This window comes from Natrix helvetica (genome assembly GCF_964273705.1).
Source record: "Natrix helvetica genome assembly, chromosome: W".
Taxonomy (NCBI): Eukaryota; Metazoa; Chordata; class Lepidosauria; order Squamata; family Natricidae; genus Natrix; species Natrix helvetica.
In genome coordinates, this window is record NC_138555.1 from 55,279,893 (window position 1) to 55,298,129 (window position 18,237).

Genomic DNA, 18,237 nt, shown 5'->3' on the forward strand with positions numbered 1-18,237 from the left:
ATAAGAATGCATGTTTGGATTAGAACGCTGTTCAGATGTTAGAAATTGTTATCTCTATCTGAACCATTTGGCCAAATAAAGCTATTTCTTGATCTCTTAGTCCAAATCTCCTGATTTTCTGCAACAATGTAGGGGCTATAGCTGGCTCTATAGGCAGAAGAGGAAATGCAAATCCTAGGTGCTTGGCTGAGCTAATCTGGTCAACCTCTGGTTTATTGTTTATCTGAACTCCCAGGTTTCTGTGACTTTGAAGTTTGGACTGCTCTGGGATGGTGCAATGAAGGGGCTTGTGTTCTGAAAGGGTGTTGGGCAATTCCTATTGTGGCTAATGGCTTTTGTCCTGTGTTAGATCTTGGGTGAGGGACTGCTTTCTAATCCTACTATTCTGCCAAGGAGTTTCGAAATATCCTGTTTTGAATGGATTTCTCCCTGTAGTATTTGCTTTGTTTATGAATAAAGCTGTCTAGATACTCGTCTTCCTCTCTCTTAAGTGCTGGCATCTGCTATGGGCTATTAAGAAAGACTTGGGGGCTGCTTTCTGTCTTTTAAGAGCATGTTCCTCCATGTCCCTTTGGTGAAATATAATATCCTGCCTTTTTAATATTCCTCCAAATATTTCATGGGGGGGGGGGGGCTTCCCACAGGGGAGTATCACATTGGAGGTGGTTGTTGAATTAAGAGGCAATCCCACCTCCCACGCAACCTGTTCCCTCCCCATCTTTTAACTATATTTTATCTTGATTGCGATTTCCATTTTTATTCTTTTAAATATATTTGTTAGGATTTTAATGTTTTAATGCTGGAAGCTGCACAGACCCGTTTCGTTACGAGATGGGCGGCAAATCAATTCAATAATAAACAAGTAAAACTAAAAAAAAAAAATCTTAAACGCATGCGCCTGGCAATCCAGGGTTTTTGTGTCTCTGTATGTGTGTTTGTGTGTGTGTGTGTGTGAGAGAGAGAGAGAGAGAGAGAGAGAATACGACCATAAAGTCATGGGAAAGAGAGCCTCGCTTTTCTTTTTCTTTTTTTTAGCGTCACCGCAACGCCCTCCCCCTTCTTCCTCGCCTTGTCTCCAGTGCGGCAGATTGGCCATTCCGCTGAGTCCACCATCTTCCGCACCGGAGCAGAACAGTCAGTCTTCCAGTATCCCAGACTACACCGCGGCGCTTCTAGCGGCGCTACCCGCCAGCTTCCTCTGCTTTCTCTTCACCAGCCGCCCGCCATGTTGTGCTAGATTTACGCTTCGCGGCTGGCAGTCGCTTCTGAACGAGAGTTGTTCCTGCCGTTGGGAGAGGTAGGAGGGTTGCGGGCTTTCACGCCGCGACCCGGCAAGATCCGAGGCCATGGCAGCCACCCTAGGAGGAGCAGGAGCAGGAGCAGGTGCGGAGGTTTCCTTCTTGTACTCCCAAGACCAAGTGGGTGCGGCTGACGCGCGGGGAAAGCTGCGGGCCCCAACCGGGTGGGGGACGCCCCAGGGTGAGTGGGAAGAAGAAACTGATCTCATTAATCTCGTGAGTTACTGGAGAAGAGATGCTGCTGTTTGCGCCGCCTGCGTGTGTGTTTACTCGCGAGAAGACACACTGGTCTATACAGGGGCGTTAGGCTTGTCCTGGGGGGATGCGTGGGGGGTTGAATTGAGGGACACCTGGGGAGGGTTTCCTGGGTTTGAGGGCGCTACGATGAGAGAGGAAGCGGGAAGATTAAGGGATACTTGGAAGTGTTTCTTGGGGATGGGAAGGAAAAGGTGCCACTGGTTTGGTCGCAGTGCTTTGAGCATGGGATTGCGGAGGTAGGTCTTGTGGCTAATAAAAGCGAGATAAAGGCATAGGACATCAGAGGTAGAATAAAGTGTGGCGGGCATGTCATTGTGTTCCGTTTTTATTAACTATTTCCTTCCATTTGACCTTTCTCTTTTGAGGGATTTGCTTTCCTCCCACCCATCCTTATGCCTTTATTAGATACCCTCAGCACATTGAAGATTATTGCTGTATCTTCCTCCAATTTTTACCCCGATTTTTTGTTCCACAAGATCTAACTTCCTCATGATCATTTCGGCATACAGGTTGAATAAGAAAGAGAATGCAACACTCTTCACTATCTTAAACCAATTGGTGTTTCCATATGGTGTTCGTTCAGTGGCTTCCTGATTTGTGTAGTGATTGCACCAACTTTACCAGATGTGCTGATCCCCCCCCCCCCCCCCCATCTTGTAGGGCTCTCCATTGCTTCTCATGATCAACACAATCAAAGGCTTTATCTCTTCTCTATTCCTGGGACAGTTGAACTATATCGAGCAGAGGAGGAGGAATATATATGGCATAAGGGAAAGGGCAACATCAAGATTAGCTTGAATTCCTAGAACAAAAAGGTGAGAGGTGGCCCAACTGAGAGGCAGCTCAGTATCCCAACTGAGAGGGGGCTTAGTAACCCATTTGAGAGAAGGAGAGACAGCCGAGGTAACAGCCCAAGAGGCAACCCAGTGACCCAGCCTGACACCTGACTGGAGGCAATGCGGTGCAAACGGAGGCCACTGAGCAGCAGTGAAACGGAGCTAGGTGGCAGCAGATCAGCGGCTGTGGGCAAACCTTAAGCAGGTAGTGATGCAGAGCTGAGGCAGAGGAGTGAAGCACCCAGACCTGCAACTAAGAGCAGCACGGGGGACCAGCAGCAGCTGAGAGCAGCACGGCGGATCAGTTAAGCAGAGCAGAGTGCCCACATCAGCACATCATACCTGAAAACCCCAGCAGTGGCCAGACAAGAAAGCAGGGAAGAAAAGGATAAGTACAAAACACTGGATGGGGAGGAAAGGAATACTTTCAAGGCAGGGAGAAGAGCAGGGGTGTCAAAAAAAAATTCATTTAAAAAAAAGTTATTTTAATTCTTTAGAAATTTTTAAATTCTTAATGGGCTAAGAGAAAAAAATAAACCATGGAAAAAGAGACAGATACTTCAAAACAGGGAAGATAGTGATTAATTTTTCAAGACCGAGAACAAAAGGCCAATAACTCTTGTGCACTATTGTAAACTGACACTTTGCGACAGGAAAAATATTTAAATTTTTAGAATTTTTTTTATTTTTTAGCAAACAAAAAGGTCATGGAAATAGAGACTAACAATATAGTGACTTGCAAGGCGTGTCATATGTTTGAGCTTATGCCCACAAAAGACCCAAACTATGTATTAAATATAAACTACTTGAATTACTAGAAGAAAAAGTAAAGGCTCTAAAGGCAACTCTAACCACTCTGAAACTCAATGAGCAAAATGAGAAATCCCAACCTAAACAGGAAGACTACACTAAAATAAAACACAATAGGGAGCAAACAGCTTCTAAAAAAAGATGACCCCTTATATGAACATAAAGAAAAAAACTGATACACCTAAATTAAACACAATTAGGGAACAACCAGCTTTGGTAAAAAATGTCCCTACATGTGTACCTAAAGTGCAAGACTGATGGACATGTGTCACTTTTAGAAGAAAACAAAAACCAAGAGTAAAGCCCCTATTATCTACCCTAGCCCACTCCAATGAAGCCCCTCTGGAACTCAACAATCACTTTCATAGCCTCCCCCTGGAAGAAAATATACAGACACTCACAAAAGAGCATTCATCAATAGTTTCTTAAAAAGAGGCACAACACAGCATTCCTGAAAAGTATTCCAGACTTCCCTAGGAAAAAAAAGGCAAATATTGGTGATAGGAGATTCAATTCTGAGGGGAACAGAAACTATAGTTTGCAAACCAGACAGTCAATCTAGGGCAGGGGTGTCAAACTATTTCATTGAGGGCTGCATCAGGGTTATGGTTGACCTCAGGAGCCGGGGTGTGTGGCTGGGGGGACATGGCTAGCTCAGCGTCGCTCATGTTGGAGGGGATCCATTGTCTCCAGCGGAGGAAGGCGAGACCAGGGCGAGCACCAAACTTGTCCACCAGAGGAGCCTCGCTGCCCCTCTCAGGCAACTCAGAGGACAAGAGTTCACAACTTTTTCTTTCTTCCCCTCTTTTTCCTTCCTTGCTCTCTTCCCCTCTTTCCTTTTTCTTTGTTTTTCCTCTTTCCCTTTTTCCTTTCCTGTCCCTTCTTCGATGCTCAAATGCAAAAGGGGAAACATTTCTCGATGCCTCCTTGCCTTGTGATCAAACACCACTTTTGCTAGTAGTTTGTGCCCAATTAAAAGACTGAGAACAAACTAGGCTCAGTTTATCCCGTGCTTGCATTTTAGTGGATGTCCTGTCAACAACAGTACAGCAAAACTGTCAAAATGGTGGCTGTGATAGTTGATCAGAGCTCCTCTGTTTTTTATGTGCAACAGCTTTAGCATTTAGGAACACAGGTAAGTTAGTTGCTTTTCTATCAATACATAATCCTTAAAAGGGCTCTCCTGTAGCTGCCATGGTCTAATTCACACTGGAAATATAGCAAAGGAAAATACTTTCCCCCACTCTGCTTTGTCCTGTTTTTCACAGTGGAAATGGCCGTTTGCAACACACAAGGAGGAGATACTTTCCTAAGAGCTGACAATTCAAGAATACCAATGGTAACTTGGATTGCCAACAAAGTTCTGTCTGACAAAACAGAACACAAAATTGCTTTTGCCTTTGAACTGGGACATCTCCAACCAAGTTGCCTCTCCTTCCTTCCTTCCTCTTGCCCAACTTCCCTCCTTCCTTCCTTCCTTCCTTCCTTCCTTCCTTCCTTCCTTCCTTCCTTCCTTCCTTCCTTGCTTTTTGTTTTAAGTTGCCAGAGAGACTCGGGGCAGAGCTGGCAACAGGCAGGCAGCAGTGGGCAGAGGCTTCCCATTTTGACCCCTCCACCCTGTCGTTGAACAGACCTTCTGTGATGGCAGGCTGCAAACTAATGAAAGCTGTTTTTTTTGGAGTGCTTGTTTTTTTTTCTTACCTATTACCACTTCAATGGTGTATGCTCAATGTACTGTGGACTGCACATACCCCCAACCTGCCACCAATCGCATCATGCCCTGGGCCCCAAGCTCCCGCCCCCAGCCCTGTGGAAGGCTGTGAGAAGCTCCCATCCTAGTTTCTCTTACCTCTCCTGTTCTTTTCCTCCCCAATGTCAAAGCATGGGGGTGCAAGGGGGGAGACCCCTGTGTGCACACACACAAATGTGCGCGGGTCTAGAAGAGGTGACCTGGGAGCCACGCAGAGGCCCATCAGGCACAGATGAAACGACGGGGGGAGGGGTCAAAATGGGAAGCCTCTGCCTGGAGCCTCTGCCAGCTTAAAAAAAAATACTGCAGAGCAGTGGCTTCCCTTTTTGCCCACCCTCCTGTCCATTGCCTCCATGCCTGGACTGACTGTACACCTGATGCCGAAAGGCCAGTTCTGCTTCTTCTCCCCTGCAATGCCAGAAGCTGCACACCACTGCCGTTCATAGTCCTTGCGATCACCTATCACCCATTGCACGCTACCCTGATCCTAAAGGTTCCATTCTGTCTCATTCCCATCTCTTTCCTTCCTCCGCACTCAGGAACAGATGAGGGGAGGGGGAGAGACTGGCAGCACAGCTGGTGCCCGTGCTGATGCTGGCTGTAGCTTTCCCACGTGGGAGGGGGGTCCCAGTGAAAGGGCTGTGAGGCCAGGCTGGCGAGCTGTTGTGGGCGCAGCGCTGATCTACAAGTTGGTGCAGCCATCCAGTCCGGAACATGGTCAGCCTTAGATCCAACCTGTGTGGCCGCCCTGGAGCCAGCGAAATACTGCCCTGCTGTCTTAGCCCCGCCCCTGGGCATGCGCAGAAGAGGTGTCAAGCGCTGGCATCCTGTATGAAAGGGAAGCGCTCAGAATACAGTCACCATGCGGGGCAAGATTGTCCCCAGGGATGCCAGGCCCCACACGTGCTCGCCACCTCCTCTGCATCTGCCCAGGGGGCAGAGTGGGGGCCTCCCCTCACTGGCTCTAGGGTGGTCCCATGATTCTAAGGCTGATCATGTTCTGTCCCGGATTGCTGCCATCAAGTTATAGATCAGCACCTGGCTGGGCTGGGGCTGAGGCCCCGAGGACTGGTCCTTCACTGTCTCCAGGGCAGCCCCGTGGGCCAGTTCTAGCCACATCTGGCGAGTGGGCCTTGAGTTTGACACCCCTGATCTAGGGAGTTGTATAGTTTCCCTGGAGCAAAAAGAAAGTTTAACATTTTTATTGTTATAAACAGTGGTTGGATTAAAAAAAATTACTATGGGTTCTCTGGTTGTGGCTTGGTGGTTATGGCTGGGTGGTCATGTGACTGGGTGGGCATGGTCAACTCGACATCACTCACTCCCACCCAGTCACATGACTCCCCCAGCCACAACCACCAAGCCACAACCAGAGACCCCATAGTAATTTTTGGGACATGGTGTTTAGAGAAATTAGAGCACGCTTGAATGTAAATTTAGACATGTCACCGAGGATTGCATTACTGTTGCTGGTGGAAAAACTGGATATAAATGAAACAATAAAGGAATTGATTGTAAATTTGATAATGGCACCTAGATTAGTGATGGCTAAATATTGGGGACGAAATTGGGATATTCAAAGAAATGAGTGGTATAATGAAATTTGGAGTATGGCAACAAATGATAAATTAACAATGGAAACTAAATTTAAAAAAGGGATGATTAAAGCAAACAATTATAATGAAATATGGGGGGATTTTATAAAATCAGTGTTGGTGGAAGGCAAAGGGAATAAACCTACTCAAGAATATGTGATGTTTTGGAGGGGTAAGACCACAATTGGAATATATTTTATATCTTCTAGTTGTTATAGAAGAAGAAACATAAGGGGGAAAAAACCAGGGTCTCCAGGGGTTGGGAATATTAGTTTTTATTCTTTTTTTCTTTCTTTTGTATTTAGATGTATATGTCTATGTTTGTATTATTTGCATTTAAAAAATAAAAAAAATATTAAAAAAGAACTAGAGGAATTAATAAAATGCACATTTTTCTATAATAAGGAAAATAAGAGGAGAAATTAAAATTTGAATGATGGTATTACTAAGTATATTTAAATAATACGGTAACTGGCATAAAAACAATATATTGATTAAACAATGAAATACTATAATTCAATATGAATATGTGTATGTTTGCTAAATGCAACAAATATGATCAATATTTTATTTGTATCAAAATGTATGACATGCAGAATATTGTGATTGACATAAAAATAACATTGAAATATTTAATAACCAAATAATGAAGGATCATAAGTTGAATATGCAAATAATGGAAGATTTTAATTTAACACAAATCTTTGTATTATTATTAGAATTATATAAGCTTGATAAATGTAACAAAGATGATTGATAATATGGTATGACATTCAGAATCTGGTGATTGGCATAAAATAACATGGAAATATTGAAAAACTAAACAATGGACTATTATAATTTAATATACATATGTGTACTATTACTAGAATTATATAAGCTTGTTAAATGAAACAAATATGATTAATACTATTTTATTTTTATCAAAATGTATGACGCTCAGGTGCCACACAGTTCACACATTGATATGTTTGGGGAAAAAAAAATATTAGAATTTAAAAAAAGAATGTCTATTCCTAAATCAGGGGTAGGCAGCCTAGGGCAGCGATGGCGAACCTTTTTTGGCTCGCGTGCCATAAGTGGGGCGAGCGCAGGGGGGTTGTTTGCAGGCGTGCCACACCCATAATGCAATGCGCGACCTCCCCAGTGCGCATGCGCGCACTGCAGGGGGAAGCCCCCATTTTTGCATGCTTTTTTTGCCCTCCCCAGGCTCCAGAGGCTTTATAGGAGCATGGGGAGGGCGAAAACAGCCTCCCCCACCCCCCCAGAAGCCCTCCGGAGGCTTCAGGGACCTTCAGGAGAAGCAGTCAAAACGACCCTCCGAGCAAACCGGAAGTCACTTCCGGTTTGCTCGGAGGGTCGTTTTAAGCGCTCCGAAGGCTTCAGGGACCTTCAGGAAGCTTCCCTGAAGCCTCAGGAACAGTCAAAACAACCCTCCGAGCAAACAGGAAGTCCGTTCCCGAACTTCCGGTTTGCCAGTAGGGGCGGTTTTTTGTGCTCGGGAGGCTTCAGGGAAGCTCATGAAGCCTCCGGAAGGCCTCCAGGGGGGCGGGGGAGGCTCTTTTCGCCCTCCCCAGCCTCCTATAAAGCCTCTGGAGCCTGGGGAGGGTGAAAAATGGCTTTAAAAAAGGGTGACTCAGCGCCTCGCGTGCCCTGACAAATGGCTCCGCGTGCCACCTGTGGCACACGTGCCATAGGTTCGCCATCACTGGCCTAGGTTGTTTTGGACTACAGTTCATATATTTTTTAATAATTAGCCATATTAGATGGGTTTATAGTCAGATTATCCAGATGGCAGGAAATTGCTTTTAATTCCCATGAAGAGTCAGGTCTGGTATGGAGTTGGTACATAACCAGTGTTCTGTAAGAATTTGATGTCATAGAAACACTTGTAAGTCTAGAGCTAGTTAAGCAATTTGTTTTAAGCAATGAAAACAGGCCTATTTTAACATCTGAGCAGAGCAGCCAGTAGCAGCATGAGGCAATTTGGGACAATCAGAAGTGCTATTTATGGGAATTGTACCATACGTTTTTAGTTAAATTATTAAATGAAGAAATAAAAAACTATCAATCTATTTGCTTACTTAAGTTTTCTTTCCCATTGTGATCGGTAAGGGAGAAAACCTAAAGCCCTTTGTTGTACCACAGTAAAAAAAGCCAAAAATGTTTTAACTGGGGAGTGGGGTACAATAATTGCTATTGTCTTCCCTTAGATTGTTCTGCATTCTGATTCTGTTGCACATGCCAGTCTATTGCATTTGCTCTTCATTTCCATTAATTTAACTTTTTAACAAGTATCAGCAGTATCTCTTCGCTATTTCAAAAAAAGATTAAAAGCAATTTGAAAAACAGTTGTTCTCCTAGAAGGAATGTGCAGAAACACAGCATGATTCCTCAAAAGAATATCAGTACTACTGTCTTAGAATCCAAACGTTTGGTTCATGTTGTGCAAATCATTAAATACCTTCTGTTTATAGATGATGACTTTGATCATCATAAACCTGGTGCAGAAAGGTCTTGGAGAAGGAGAACTGGAGATGATGATTGGGATAGGTAAGTCTCTTTCTTTTATGCTGAGATGTTTTCTACTGTATGTCATTTGGTTTCACTCACATTCTAATTTACAGGGTTTTGAAAATGTATAAATACATTAATGAGTGTATCTGCCATGTGTATATCAGCTACTCAGCAACAACAACATAATAATAAATTGTTGTTGTTACTCAGATATGGAGAACTGTATGCCTGCAAGCACCACTTTCTTTAATCAGGGTTGCATTTTGCTGTGGAATACATGGGAATGCACGTAACTAAATAAAAAAAGGAGCCATGTATTACATTTTCCCCATTTATCTAAATATATGCCTATTTATACCTAGTTATATGCAACTGTTCATACTTGTATTTGTACTCTATATAACACATGCTCACTAGCGCCAATTAATATATTTTTAAGTAAGCCGGTCTGCTGGTAAAGAAAATCTGTGGACCAAATAAGGAAGCTCAGCAGATCTTATAGATAGATAGATAGTCTCCTCTCCCCCCCACCCCCCAGTTTAGAGCCTGAAGACACAAACAAGTATATTATACTGAACATTTCATTGTACATTAAAACTTAGATTTAATGGACATTAATTTAGTGGACAAATTGCATGCAGTAGACAAAAATGGAAGTATTGGACAAAGTTGGTTTAACTGAGAGTTTGCTGATGTTTCTGGGAAGGTTTGGGGAAGATTACTGGGATGGGTAGGCCTGTGGCATATGTTGTCCTGTGACATTAGCAGTGACAGGGTGGGGAAGATCAGAGGCTTGGTGAGGAAAGGGCTGATTGTATTCTTTGAGTCTATTTCCTTGTTGGGCTTCTACTGCAAAGCTGGGCAGTGGCAAAGAAGGCAGATTGGTGCCTTTGGCTATGGGTAGTTGAAGGAAAACAGTATTCTGGGAATATATTATTTACCCTGCAGCAAGTGGTGGAATGGAAAGAAGGATATTAAAAGAAAAGAGCACCCTTTGTGCTCTTCCCTAACACTTTGGTCAAACACACGCCTCGGCTTGCAGTGCAGCAGGACAATTCAGAATTGGTTTATGTGGGGTTACATAGTGTTCTCAAACCACCACCACCCCAGCTTGAATGAACCAGGAGGCGCAAAGTGTATTACATATGTGTAACGTGTCGGATTATATTTTATTTATGGTACAGGTAGTCCTTGACTTATGACTGTAATTGAACCCACAATTTTGTTCATAACAGTAATAGAGTGGGTCACCATCTGATTGTGTCTGATTTTACAACCTTTTTTGTAGCAGCCATTAAGTGAATGGAGCCATTAAAAATCCATTCACTATGGAGTGGTTTTTGCCAAAACTGATGGGTGAGGTGTCAGTAATTACCCACCCCTGGGAGGAAAGCCCGGTTTTCAACAACTGTCAAACTGTCAGAATATCATCAGAGTGGGGGCCCTATGGCTCTCTGGAGGGATGCTGTTATAAACAGTGGGTGCTGCAACAGAAAAGGCAAGTTTCCTAGGGCTTGCACAAATGCTGTTTAACTGAAGGAACCTGGAAGATGCCTAGTCTGTTGAATCTTAACTGGGTGGGGAGATGCTATTGAAGATGGATGTTCCCTCAGATAAATTAGCCCCAGATGGAATACACACAAAAAATACTTTTCAGATTTAATAGGCCTTTAGTCTTATAAACACTTGAATCTTCCATTGAAATCAAGATTTTACTGTAATATAATGTTCATGTCAGACGTAAAACCCAAAGATCCTCACAATGCAGGAAACAAGTCTGGTTTAAAATTAAAGAGTTTACTTTGAAAGCATTTGCAAAGGTGGCCTCTGCGTCTCTTCCCAAGTTGGATTTTTTTTGAAAAGTTTTTTTTTATTTTAATTAAACAAAAACACAAAAAAAGAATCATCCTTCATTACATCTTGGAGAAAGCGTGTCGATTGGTTACAGATAACTTTCGTGCATTTCTACCACAGTCATTACTTACAGCTCATATTAGATTATACACTTTAAATCAAAAATCTTTGTATATCTTACTATCAATGTACCACAATTCTTATTTGACTACAATTATTTGAACGTGCTTTTACCTCAAATAATTCATACTTAAAGACACAACCACATAATGGCGTTCATTAGCTATTTCAAAAATCCTCCAATAACATTAAACCTTTATGTACATGTTCTAAGTAAAAGTCAATTAATAAAGTTTCTAAACCTTTTTTTTCCTTTTTTTTCCAACTCGCTGTTTAGAGTTTGTATCCAAGTTTCTTTTGCCAAAACCAGATCACATATATATATAATTATTATTATTAAACAATATCCATTGACATTTCCTTGTTGTTGTTATAGTTGGCTAAAAATCATTTACTATTTATATCCAACCACCTCTCGTCAAACCCAAAAAACCTTACACCTTTATGACAAGTTCTGAATAAAAATTGGTTAATAAAATTTATTGGTTTTTTTCCCAGATCGCAATTTGCAATTTATATCCAAATTTCTTTTACTAGTTTGCCATTACATGGATATATCATTAAGCTGTATCCATTATCATTTCATTATTGTTATAATTAATTGTTAACAAATAAACATTTAATAACAATCTAAAAATTACTAAATTCCTACTTATTGATCACCAAAATTAACTAATTTTTTATTATCAACTTTCATTGTCAACCTGCATCTTTCCAGTAACAAAGCAGTCTTATCTCTCTTGCCAATTGTGGTGTCAGTCTTCTTTTTATCTCCTTTATAAGGTTTTTATAGACTTCTCTCCGCACTTTGTTGCTTGAAGGATCTCTCAGGTAATCTCGTTGCCCTCTATCTGCTATTAAAATTAGCTTGTCTTTGGTTGTTAATCGTGCTTCTGAAAGAATTTCTCTTCTTAAATCCATCATCATTTCTCTTTTTTCTTCTTCTGTATCTTGGAATCTGAGGTAGAGCTCCAGTTCGTCGAATTCCCTTTTCCATATTCCCTTCTTTCCACTTTCACCCACATTTGCTCCATTAATAAAATCATCTATTGTCTTGTCTTTATCTTCTATGTCTTCATTCTCCCCTTTAATTTTTGGGGCTCCAACCCCTTCAACTTTTGCTGTGAGGAACACTAGTTTTTCCAACTTCTTCTCAATTCTCCCATATCCTTCCAGTAGATTTTGAATTCCAGCCAAGATATTTTGGAATTTTAAAGTTTCCTCATCTGAGTATTGATCCATGTTTCCAAAAAAGGAGGAAAAAGAAAAACTAATAACCACTGCCGCTCTAGCCTTCCAGGCCTCTTTTATTTATTTTTTATTTTAGATTGACTTAAACACAAGTTCCTTTATGCTCTTCAAAGGAGAAGGGTTCTGTTTTTTTCTCCTTTCTCTCCCCTGCCAAAATAGTTCTCAAAGAGCACCTGCGAAAACAATTTGTGCCCTTGGATCTTTATCAGTTTCTGTAAACAAATTGCAAACCCTTCAGCTACAAAGTCAGTAAGATCCAAGAGGAAAAGAGAAGAAATACGTTGTTTCAAAAACTCCAGCCTCTGACCTCCGAGTGGCAGTGTTGCTACCTTTCACTTGTCTAATATTTAACTCTGGCTTATAGGAAACAAGGTTCTTTAATGAAATTTAATAACAAGTAACAGGAAGAATTGTTAAAATAAAAAGGAAGGTTCTCCATAGTGAGAATAGAAATAGAAATTTAATTTGTTAGCCGCTCCCTCTCCGCAAGGGACTCGGGGCGGCGTACAATAAAATATACATACATACATATAAACATAAAAATACACACATATACATACATATACATACATGCATGGAGGAGGTAATATAAAAATACATTACATTAATAATAATAAAAATTAGTCATTAAAAAATACCCCGAAATAATAATAATACAATTTAAAAAGGACTGTCAGGAAGAAAAGGATAAACTACGGTTGATCCAGGCCAAACAATTGAAAGAGGTGGGTCTTGAGCTTTACACGGAAGGAGCGGAGATCGGAAGTAATCCTGATATCAAGGGGGAGGTCATTCCACAGGGCTGGGCCCATCACAGAGAAGGCCCTGCTCCTGGGTGTCGCCCCCCGACACTGTTTAGCGGACGGCACCCGGAGAAGTCCCTCTCTGTGAGCGGATTGGTCGTAGGGATGTATGGGGCACGATGCGATCCCACAAGTAACTAGGTCCTGTGCCATGGAGCGCTTTAAAGATCATAATCAGAACCTTGAAATGCACCCGATAGACCACAGGAAGCCAGTGCAGCTCGCGCAGGAGAGGTGTTACATGGGAGTACCTAGTCCTCCCCATAATCACCTGCGCGGCCGCATTCTGGACCAACTGTAGTCTCCGAGTGCATCTCAAGGGAAGCCCCATGTAGAGAGCATTGCAGTAGTCCAGGCGAGACGTCACCAGCGCATGGGTGACTGTGCGCAAGGCATCCCGGTCCAATAAGGGGCGCAATTGGCGCACCAGGCGAACCTGGTGGAACGCCCCCCTTGCCACGGCTGTTACATGGTCATCCATGGACAGCCGGGCATCTAGGAGGACGCCCAAATTGCGCGCCCGTTCCATGGGGGCCAGTTGCTCGCCCCCGATGGCCAGAGATGGAAACAACTGGTTGAACCGGGGGGCCGGAAGCCACAGCCACTCCGTCTTGGAGGGGTTGAGTTTGAGTCGGTTGTCATCCATCCAGATCCGTACGGCTTCCAAGCACCGGGACATCATTTCGACGGCCTCGTTGGGGTGGTTCGGGGTGGAGATGTATAGCTGCGTATCATCAGCATACAGATGATATCCCACCCCAAAGGCACGGATGATCTCGCCCAGCGGTTTCATGTATGTGTTGAACAGGAGTGGCGAGAGAACCGACCCCTGTGGCACCCCACAAGTGAGGGGTCTCAGGGTCGATCTCTGCTCCCCTGCCAACACACGTTGCGTCCGGCCGGAGAGGTAGGAGCCGAACCACCGTAAAACGGTGCCCCTGACTCCCAACCCCCCCAGTCGGCGCAACAGGATACCATGGTTGATGGTATCGAAAGCCGCCGAGAGATCTAATAGGACCAGGATAGAGGAACAACCCCTATCTCTGGCCCTCCAGAGATCATCAACCAACGCGACCAAGGCCGTCTCCGTGCTGTACCCGGGCCGGAAGCCGGACTGGCGCGGGTCTAAATAATCATCTTCCTCCAGGTGACGTGGAAACTGTTGGGCCACCACACTCTCTACAACCTTCGCTAAAAAGGGAAGGTTGGAGACCGGACGATAATTAGCTAGCTCCGTTGGGTCCAGGGAAGGCTTCTTGAGTAGGGGTCTCACAACCGCCTCTTTCAAGGTGGCCGGCAGAGACCCCACGCCCAAGTGAGTGGGAGGAGTATCCAGGATGGGTTGACCTTGTCCTCTCGTTGATTGGACTGAGTCAGATAAGCTCTTTGGGACACACCCTGGTCACCAGGTAATGCCCAGTTATCGACTCAGTCCCTCAACTGGATGGTTGATCATTCTGGATCTCCAGCAACTTGAAAAGGAAAAAGATAGGAAATAATTGGATCCGCGAATTTGCCTCCCTGTACCGCAACAGCCTCCTCCTAACTGGACAGAAGGACTGCCACAAGCCCTCTGGGGCAGCACGCTGCCCAGGCCACTGAGTGAGACCAGGGTCACTCAGTGAGGACTTTTGCCGGGCAAGCAGGAAACCAAGGGCACAAGCCCCTCTGAGGCAAGCCCTACCGTGGAGGCTCTACAGGTGCAGGAGTGCTCCGCCGCTTCCCTCAGGGGTTGAGCGACGAACCGCGGCTTCAAGCGCCACGGAGCGCCCGCGCCGCTTCCACGTGGCCCAAAGGCAGCGGAGAAGCCACAACTGAGACCCTGGCCACAGCGGCGTCGGAAGGAGGCAGGAGGCAAGGAAACTGGCGGTAAGGGCGCGCGGCAGCTCTTTGGAGCACAAGCCGCTTGGAAAAACTTTTTAAAAGTCGCGCCCTTTGTTTCTGGCTATGCGGTGCCATTTTGAAGCCAAGAGGATCCACGTAATCCAAGATGGCGTCGCCCAGCAGTTCCGAGGAAGGAAGGATCCAGGCAGCTGCATCCACAGCCAGCAGCCCCACCGGAGGGGCAGAGGAGCATCCACCCAGGTCAGTGGCCATCCCAGAGGCTGCCGGGGGGGGGGGGGGAGCAAAGGCTAAGGCCAAAAGGAAGCACCTCTCCCACAGGGCAGAGTTAGAGGCAGAGGGTGGCCACAAGCCTTCCAAGCCTTCTTCTAAGTACGAGAAGCGAAGGCACAAGACCTTGGAGCGGCTCTGCAAAAAGGCAGCCAGCCAAAAGACTACCCCAGGCCCTGGGCACAGAGGGGAAGACTCCAGGGACTCCCCCACCCAGTGGAGCCACAGAGAATCCAGCCATGCAAGCGAGGATCCCTATTGACACCTCAGGCCTTTGGGGCTCTGCTCAGGGGTGGCAATCGCCCCCCCCTTCAGCAGTGGGGACAGCCCTGCCCACGGGACTACCACCCCTGGGGTTTCCCCCTGCGCAGGTGGGCATGGGCTTCAGCCAGATACCCCCCACAGGGGTACCCAATTTTCAAGATCTGATGATGCGGGCCTTCCAGCACTGCATGGCAGCGGCATTCCAACAGACACAGACACAGGGGACATCCCCCCCCCCCCCCAGGACTCCTGAATGCCTGGAAACCCAGGGGGAGAAACTTCGCAGCTCCCCAGTCTCATCCCAAGAGGACAGTGATCTGGAATGTGAGGAGAACGAGATTAGAGAGGACAAACTGTCTGAAGACGAAGGCATGCCTCCTCCTAAGCCGACCTTTTCCGGGTTGTTCCAGCCCTCCTTGTACAAATCACTGCTCTTCAAGGCTAAGACAGCCGCCAAGCTAGGCAACAGAGCAGCAGAAGCGCCGCCTCAACACCAGGGCTTCTCAGTAGAGACCATCTTCGACGAGCAGGCCATCGAGGCCGACACAGTGCCTACTCCTAGGGCCTTGCTGGACCTGGTCAGGCGCCAATGGGCATCTCCCACAGCAGGACCCACGCCCACATCCATGGACAGGGCCTCCTTCAACGTGGATCACGATATGGCTCAGGTGCTGTCACAACCCTCCATCGATGCACCTGTCATGGCTCTGCATACGCCTACCAGCATGCCCGGGGAACCAGAGGATGCTCTGAAACTGGAGGACAGGAAAGTGGACCTCACCTTGCAGAGGGGTCATCAAGCGGTCACCTGGGCGGTGAAAGCAGCCACCACGGCCTCCTCCTTCAATCGGTCCTCCTTGCTGTGGCTACAGGAGCTACAGAAATGCACCCCCATAACTGATGTCAGATCACACCAGGACATCAACAAATTGGTGGCAGTCATCCAATTTTCATCGGACGCCACCTTAGCCGCAGCCAGGTTTGCTTCCAGGGCGATCGCCTCGTCTGTAGCTTCTCGCAGGCTGCTGTGGTTGCGACATTGGCAGGCAGATGTACGCCACAAGTGGCGCCTGGCATCAGCTCCCTTCACAGGGGACTCCCTCTTTGGACTGGCCCTGGAGCCCTACCTCGTCAAGAACAAGGACAAGCAAAAGGTCCTTCCCACCACTCCGAAGAGGAGCAGCTTCAGGACGGCTCCGTACCCCAGACGCTCCTATTCCCGGGGGTCCTCCTTCTGGGGTCAGGATTCCTTCAGGCGGTCAGAGGCGGGGTACTCAGGTGCCAGGCAGTACCAGGGAGGATTCTCTGCCAGGCAAAGATACCCAGACAGCAGAAGCGGCCCCCCTTTTTTTTTTTTTTTAAACAAAATTTTATTGGTTTTTAAAACAAAATATTCAAGGAAAGGGGTAATGGATGAAGTACAAATTTTGACAGTTACATTATGCAGGAAATGGCCCTCCCCCCCATTCTCATAACTTTCATTTACTAATACATTAGTTTGTTATTACTAAGTACTATTTTGTCAGCAATAAACTTTTATCTTAAGATAATTTCAATCATTTTATATCACACAGATTTTCAAGTTCATTTTTGTGATCTGAGTTTTCACAATGTTGCCTCTTCTCCCCCCCCCCCCCCCCTGGCAGGGCTCCGGCACCTCCCGTGTCCTGTACGTCCGGTGTAGTGTCATTAGGTTTATCTAGGAGGACTTAATTTTTTTCCATAAAGGCCTCAGCCTCAGTGGTCGTGTTGATTCTAACTCTTTTGTCCTCCCAGAATATTAGCATACCTTCTGACAACAGCCATCGAAACCACACCCCTTTCTGGTATAATTTATTTGCTAAGAGCAAATATTTTTTTCTTTTATCTCTAACTTTCTTTGAGATCTGTTTCAGAATGGCTATTTCTCTATCCTTATATTTTAATGTTTGCCCCCTTTGTGCACTCAGAATCTCGTCTCTTGTGGTCTTTCTAAGAAATTTGATGTGTACCTCCCTTGGGACATTGTGTGTTCTAGCATATGTTGAGTTTACTCTATAAACCAGGTCCATGTCCCACCCCATCTGTTGTCTGTCTTTTCCAATAAATTCAGCCAATAAATTTGCCATAATATCCCTCAAGTTTTCATCATCAATCTCAATTACATTTTGAAACCTAAGAAAGAAGGACATTCGTTCAAATTCCGTTTTTATCTGGTGGTTCTCCAGTTCTTGATTTCCTTTCTGCACTCCCTTTACCTCTCTTCTCATCTCAGCCGTTCCTTCCTCCAAAAGTTCCAGTCTCTGTGAATTTTGGGTCACATGGTCTTTATTCTCTCTGATCTGCTCGTTCATTTCTTTCAGTTGATTTTTTAATTCCTCCTGCCCCTTTAAGAGTTGTTCAAACATCTGTTGAAAGTCACTTCAGAGGGCTTGGGCTGGAACAAGGAAGTTAGTGTCTGTTGTCCGCTAAGGCTGGACGTTGAGGATGTTGGGGCGGAGCCCGCAAATCCCGGCTTCCCCGGTGGTGGTCTTTTGGGTGGCATTGTGGTAATCAGAGCTCAGAGGTGAAAATGTCAATACAGAAAAAGAGCAACTGAGGAGGTGGGTAGCCGAGAGAGATCGCGAGGCAGAGGAGCCCAGAGAAATAGGAACCTAGGTAATAAAGCAATAAAGTCCTTTGTTCCAAGTCCAGATTAAGATGTAACATGAGACTTCTCTGAGTGCCACGGAGATAAAGACAAAATGCCAGCAACTTCTGTAGGTGGAGTCAAATTTCAAAGTACATAAA

The 18,237-nt window shown here is 45.3% G+C and overlaps 1 protein-coding gene across 4 annotated transcripts in view; it reads left to right on the top strand.

Moving 5' to 3' along the window:
* Positions 1–1,038: 1,038 nt before the first annotated feature.
* Positions 1,039–18,237, top strand: part of LOC309400851 (RNA-binding protein 33-like) — a 379,136-nt gene continuing 361,937 nt past the window's right edge. For 2 of the 4 annotated variants that reach the window (XM_081969557.1, XM_081969558.1), the window contains exons 1-2: positions 1,039–1,479; positions 9,025–9,100. In XM_081969557.1, coding sequence (XP_081825683.1) covers positions 1,347–1,479; positions 9,025–9,100 — 209 coding nt within the window. In that variant the 5' untranslated portion in view covers positions 1,039–1,346. The remainder of the gene's footprint in view (positions 1,480–9,024; positions 9,101–18,237) is intronic. The other 2 variants (XM_081969559.1, XM_081969560.1) reach the window with 1 other exon arrangement.